The sequence below is a fragment of the Zea mays genome, chromosome 6 (assembly GCF_902167145.1).
Source record: "Zea mays cultivar B73 chromosome 6, Zm-B73-REFERENCE-NAM-5.0, whole genome shotgun sequence".
In the NCBI taxonomy this organism is placed as follows: domain Eukaryota; kingdom Viridiplantae; phylum Streptophyta; class Magnoliopsida; order Poales; family Poaceae; genus Zea; species Zea mays.
The window spans coordinates 75,574,443-75,580,495 of NC_050101.1; the positions used below are offsets into that span (position 1 = coordinate 75,574,443).

The 6,053-nt window shown below is 40.8% G+C and overlaps 1 protein-coding gene across 1 annotated transcript; it reads right to left on the reverse strand.

Moving 5' to 3' along the window:
* Positions 1-1,437: 1,437 nt before the first annotated feature.
* Positions 1,438-5,608, reverse strand: LOC100191518 (uncharacterized). Its single transcript, NM_001136950.1, has 9 exons — positions 5,114-5,608; positions 4,555-4,650; positions 4,282-4,470; positions 4,046-4,186; positions 3,605-3,745; positions 2,962-3,104; positions 2,744-2,873; positions 2,619-2,667; positions 1,438-2,128 (listed from the first exon to the last, which is right to left on the reverse strand). The coding sequence occupies exons 1-9, from the start codon at positions 5,576-5,578 to the stop codon at positions 1,641-1,643; spliced, it is 1,842 nt and encodes a 613-aa protein (NP_001130422.1). The 5' UTR covers positions 5,579-5,608; the 3' UTR covers positions 1,438-1,640.
* Positions 5,609-6,053: the final 445 nt, after the last annotated feature.

The following is a 6,053-nucleotide window of genomic DNA, read 5'->3' on the forward strand; positions in this document are numbered from 1 at the left end:
AGCTGTACACAACCAAGTCACTTGCAATCCTTTTCTTCTTTTCTTTTCTCTGTTTCTAGCACTTAGACAAAATATGTTAGTACTCAAAACAATGTACTAAGTCTAGAAACGTACCTTGTTACATGATTTGCACCTTTTGCTTGTTTGACACATAATATCTCACTCACTATGTGTTGGACACTTAATCACCAAAACATTATAGAAATGGCCCAAGGACACATTTCCCTTTCATCTACGCATGAAAATTTACTATAAATAGTTGAAATGTTCCTGCTCCACCAAAACGACCGAATACGATCGCTCTTCTGAATGTGAGCACTCTCCCTCTAAACTCACAACAAAATCTTTAGAAATCACATTTTTAGTTAGGAACTTCTATGGATTTTATTCTTCTTTTCTTTGGATCCAAAATAGAAGAATAAAAGAATAGGTATAAGAATTAAGTTAAGTCGATCAAAAAAAGGAAAGGAGGTTCATGGCCAAGGGCAAAGATGTTAGAATCCGAATTATTTTGGAATGTATTAGTTGTGTTTGAAAGGTTACCAATAAGGAATCGACGGGGATTTCTAGATATAGTACTCAAAAGAATCGTCACAATACGCCCGGACAATTAGAATCAAGAAAAATTTATCGTTATTGTCACAAGCATACCACTCATAATGAAATAAAGAAATAGGAGCATCGTGTGTTCAATTTTTCCAAAAAAAAGACTCTCCAACCAAACAAAAAACGAAGCAGCTCCGCTCTATTCTACTCTTCAACCAAACAAAAAATGGAACGACTCTGTTCTGCTTGCCAAACGCAGAATAGAACGGATTCATTCTAAAAAACTGGAACAAAACTGTTTCGTTCTAGTTGACTTTCCAACCAAACACACCCTAGTGGCAACGCAGAAACAGGCCCAAAGTGAAAATAACGGCGTAAACATCCAGCTGCAATAGGACAATTCCACTTAAGTTCAAATGACCTTAAAACTGTTCCAAGACTTTATTATGGATTCCCTCCAATTCCCTGGCCACCACACCAAATCAACCCTTAGCATAAGGGGCACTCAATAATACGTAAATACAGGTACGGGGTGTTTGGATCCCTTCATTTTAGAGGAATTAGAATTCACTCAATAAAGTAACTTATTTAATTTGGAATTTAGCATTCCACCACTTTCTAAAGTTCAGATATAAGCATATCTCAAATTCATGGGGTGGATGATGGAAAATAATTTTATGCATTACTAGAATTGGTTTCTAATCTATAACTTACATGACATTCTTCATCTCACTCTCCTATAGTAAAAATGTAGCACATAAATATCTCCGACATCTTGCTAATAATAGTATACAAATATATTTTACATAAAACCGAATTAACTTAATTGATATATGCCTAAATTACTATTATTAGAATGGAATTCAATTCCAATGATCCAAACGAGGCGGTAATGAAAAGTATTCTTCCAACATTCTGCTGAGTGCAGTACAATATTACATAGCAGTGCTGCGTTCATATCTCAGATTGTGGTCTTCACTTATAAACCCGCAAGGAGAAAAAGAAATGATGAAACTTAGTCTCAGATATTTACAGGCTGCAAATCCTCCAAGAACCTTTTTAGCATAACAATAATAAAAAAAAATACCAAAGCCTTATGAAGATTGTGCTGATTTGCCTGAGCTGCGCCCTCTAAATCCAACCACACTGAGCTTAGTTCCCAGCTTGTTCAGAGTGTCACTCTTTGATCTTCGCCCCTCAGGTTTTGCTTTGCTCTTCGAGACCTTTGCGCTGCTCTGAGTGGGTTTCACCGGCTTGGCTTTCCGAGGGGCTGACGATTTTGTTGCCTTTGCCTGGCTCTTCGGTGGCGAGCGCCTTCGGGTTGAAGTTGTATCCTTGGGAGCCCGGGATGACCTGCTAGATAGCGATACTCCCCTTCTACCCTTCTGACTGACAACTTTAAGAGCATTTGAAGTCTTAACCAACCTTGAGGGCCTCCCTTTCGTGTTCACACTCTGCGAGCTGGTTGGCCTTCTGACATTGTTAGTCGTGAGAGCTTCCAAGCTCTCATTTTTCTTCATGGCCTCTTCAATCCGTGTAGCTAAAGCTACGTCCTTCTTAGCCACAATGCTTGTAACTTTCCCTGCGTTAGGGATGACCATTCGAATGTGTGATTAGACACAGGAAACATGCAAATCTATAATTGCTGCCTGTCCGGAGATCACCCCGTTACAGACTACTGTTTGTGCATTTACACAAGTGGCAAACCTATATTCATGTCATTAGTAACCCCATCTCAATTCTTGACACAAAATCACATAACATTTTGTTTCAGAAAAGCCAAAGATTTTAAACTCCCTCTATCCTATCCCTTTTCTAAGGTATGCAAAGTGTAATCCTGTTCAGTATACTATTGTATTCCTGTTCCTGAAAGAACAGCAATGTCTCTCTGCAATGAAGACACTGAGATGGACAGATGATAGCCTAGATTCCAATGATGGAGGCTAGTTTCTGGTTTGCAATGAGATCATGATAAAATATAAGAGATGATATGCACAGAATGTAACAAGATTAGCAAGGTAACGATAAAGAGCAAGCACATATGTTCAGTTACAGCTAAGAATTGCTTATACCTTTGGCTCCCATGCGTGCAGTTCTCCCGGTTCTGTGAAGGTAATCAATCTAAAAACACAAGAATTACCACAAAGACTGCATAAAAATCGCTATGATGGGAGTAAATGCAAACACAAACACATACAGAATTCGATGGGAAGTCAAACATGATGACATGGTCAACATCCAGGTCCAGGCCTCTAGCTGCCAGATCAGTGCATACTAATGTTGGACAATCCCCCTCTTCATTGCGGAACTTGTTCAGGTTCTCAACTCTACATTTGATTATCAGATCTCATAAATATAAAGTCATATATCATATAGTACATAAAAAGACAAAACAGAGTAAAAAATATATCAAACCTCTCTTCAGCTGGAACCTCTCCATGATAGTTAACAGTGGATATATGATTTTCAGTTAAAAAATGATCCACTGCACGACTTGAATTTAAAGTATTACAGAACACCATAACTTTGTTTCCCTTTGCCAAGCTTGGCTCAAGAACCTATATGAAATAAAGTTCTTTGTTATCTCACAATTAGATATTTTAGAACAGATGCATATTGCTATTCTCCCTTTGGCTCTGAGATTCCGACTATGTACATTCAAAATTAACATCAACATAAGACAAAGTACAACCACATTAATGCTTGTGGCAGTAAAGAATCACTGATCTAACCACCCCAAACACCCAAACTAGCCAAAAACCAATGGTGTTTTGCAAAAAAAAAATACTCCATTAATTGAATTCCAGATGCAATAATGTGGTTACATTTCATTCATACTCCACATTTTCACAACAATTGTCAATTGGAAATTTGGAATCATCAATCTATCCATCTAACATAGCTACATTACAGACAAAAAATATGACAATAAGTGGAGAATGCAGATATATATAACCAGTTTTGATTTTTTTATACAAATGTCAAGTTCTAAACTAGAGTGTATGGAAAGACAGATATATGTGCACAGGAGGGAAGGAGAAATAAGAGTTTCCATCACCTGCAGAAGAGCCTCAAGTTTGTTTTCTGCTCCAGAAAGTTTGATAAAGTCATGCCGTGCTGTTGAAACTCTCTTTTGAAATGATGATGTCCGCAAATGGACAATACCTTCAAATTCCTCATCAATCAACTTTTGCACAGCCTGCAGTAAAAGAGTATAAGGATTCAAAATACACAAAAACAAATAATAAAACAAGATTTTATATCTGAAGTATCAGTACTCAAAACTGAAGAGATCAAAAGATTTATCAAAAGACTGGAGATTTCTTTGTACTTGAATGCTAATTGATGCAACAAGCAAGACACTTTAAAGGTACACACCCATACAGAACAGCCTAATAAAATTAGCAATGTGTCCTAACCAAGTAAAAATATGCATATATGAATCAAAATCAGAGGATCAGATAGATTTCAAGGGAATGATGTTCGATGATCATAAAACCTTTGTCATAGTAGCAGTGACTAATACTGTTTGGAAACCTTGATCATCAGGCTTTGCAGCACGATTCTTCAACGGAGCAAGAAACTTCCGTATGTCTGGTCCAAAGCCTTGATCAAACATTGTATCTGCCTCATCCAGAACCTTCAAATGCGGAACAAGAAAATCAAAAGAGACAATTATGAGAACAGTGAATATGTTACAAAATGGTAAATATCAGCGTGAAATTAGAAGCATACCAGATACTTAATATCACCATAAACCATGTTACCATCCTTGATATGATCAAGAATCCTTCCAGGAGTGCCAACGACCATGTCAACGGGCATGTTCAAAGAATCTTCCTGGGGTCTTAGACGGGTGCCTCCACTAACCATCGTTGACCGAAAACGTGCATGATGGCTGATAGACTTTGCTACTCGATAAACCTGTAATTTGATCGATTTACATGAATTAATGCTACTATAACTCAGTTACTCAGCTAACATCAATAAGTTGCAACCATAGCCGACCTGCTCAGTTAGCTCCCTGGTGGGGCAGAGTACTACTGCTCTTGGACGCCTTGGCTTCATTGACATCCCAAGCATTGCCTCATCACGCCGAAGTAGCTACAAAATAAAAGGAGTGGCATGGTTACCAATCCATTGTTATATGTGTATCTTTTATTAGCAGGCATAACCAATGGATAAATTCCTATTTTCTTGTTTAGTGAAACAAAAAACTGCTTGGTTGAACTCCAATCAGGTTGCATCCATGCTAATAATCAGACCTATTATTGGAAATTTCTTCATAGATTGTAAAAGCAGAAACCAGATTAAACAAGATGAATCACAAGGGTTATACACTTTTTTTTGTACAATAGCATAGACGATAAAAGTTAGAGTAGATTAGCAAGCAGACATCAGGTAATCGTTGAACACAAGACAGTGTACTTCTACCAATTTCGTGGAAGTGGAACTGATGGCGCAAATGTCTATCTGAAGAGCATCAAGAGAATTGTCTTCCCTTCTAATGGAAACACTAATGCAATGCAATGTATACACTGCATGCATACTGAAAAGGAGGAGATACCTGAACAAGAGGGAGTAAGTAGGCGAGCGTCTTCCCGGATCCGGTGTGGGAGCCGAGCACGACGCTGGTTCCGGCCAGCACCGCCGGCACGCCAACGCACTGGATCTCCGTGGGCTTGGAGATGCCCATCTCCCCCAGCGCGGACATCACCTCCTCCCCGAGACCGAGCTCCTCGAAGCTCTCCGCGGCCTCGACCCTCTTCCCCTTCCCCTGCTGCGAGCTCCGCTCCGAGCTCCTCGAGGTAGGCCTCGGGGCGCCGGGGGAGGAGGCGTCCTTTAGGTGGCGGAGGCGGAGGCGCTCGAGGAGGAGCTCGTGCCGCGGAGGGGGAGCCGGAGTGGAGGTGGGGCCGAGGGTGGGGGCGGCGGTGGAGAGGGCAGCGTGGAGGAGGCGGAGCCGGAGGGGGGACGGGCGGGAGAGGAGGAGGCAGCGACCGGCGGCGGCGGCGGCGGCGCCGGCCATCGCCATGGGTGGCGGCCGGTGAGGGTTTAGTTAGAGGGTGCGGGGGTTTCTGATGAGTGGAAGGGGACGGGAGGACGCGGCGCGGATAAGTGACGGCGGGTGTTGCTGGGTACGCGATCCGGGGCTACGAATGGCTGAAATGCAACGCCACAACTACTGGGTTCGGTCCAACCCGGTACCGACCTACATCGTCGATCGGTGAACCTGTTGATTGATTGGTCTGGTAATAATGTGATATCGATTTCCATCGGTTAGTATTTACCGTCCGTTGCATCATATGTTCATTGGTTCTTTATTTGGAATTTTTACCTAAACATCCATCTTTAGAATTTTTTTATAAAAAAATCTAGATCCGCGCTACAAATAAAGATGAGTGTTTGGGTTTATTTATACCCTTCACTCATTAATTTATTTATCGTCCTTCATGTTATAGTCTCTTATTCTCTATTTCAACGTAAGATCTCAGATAGAGTATGAACTT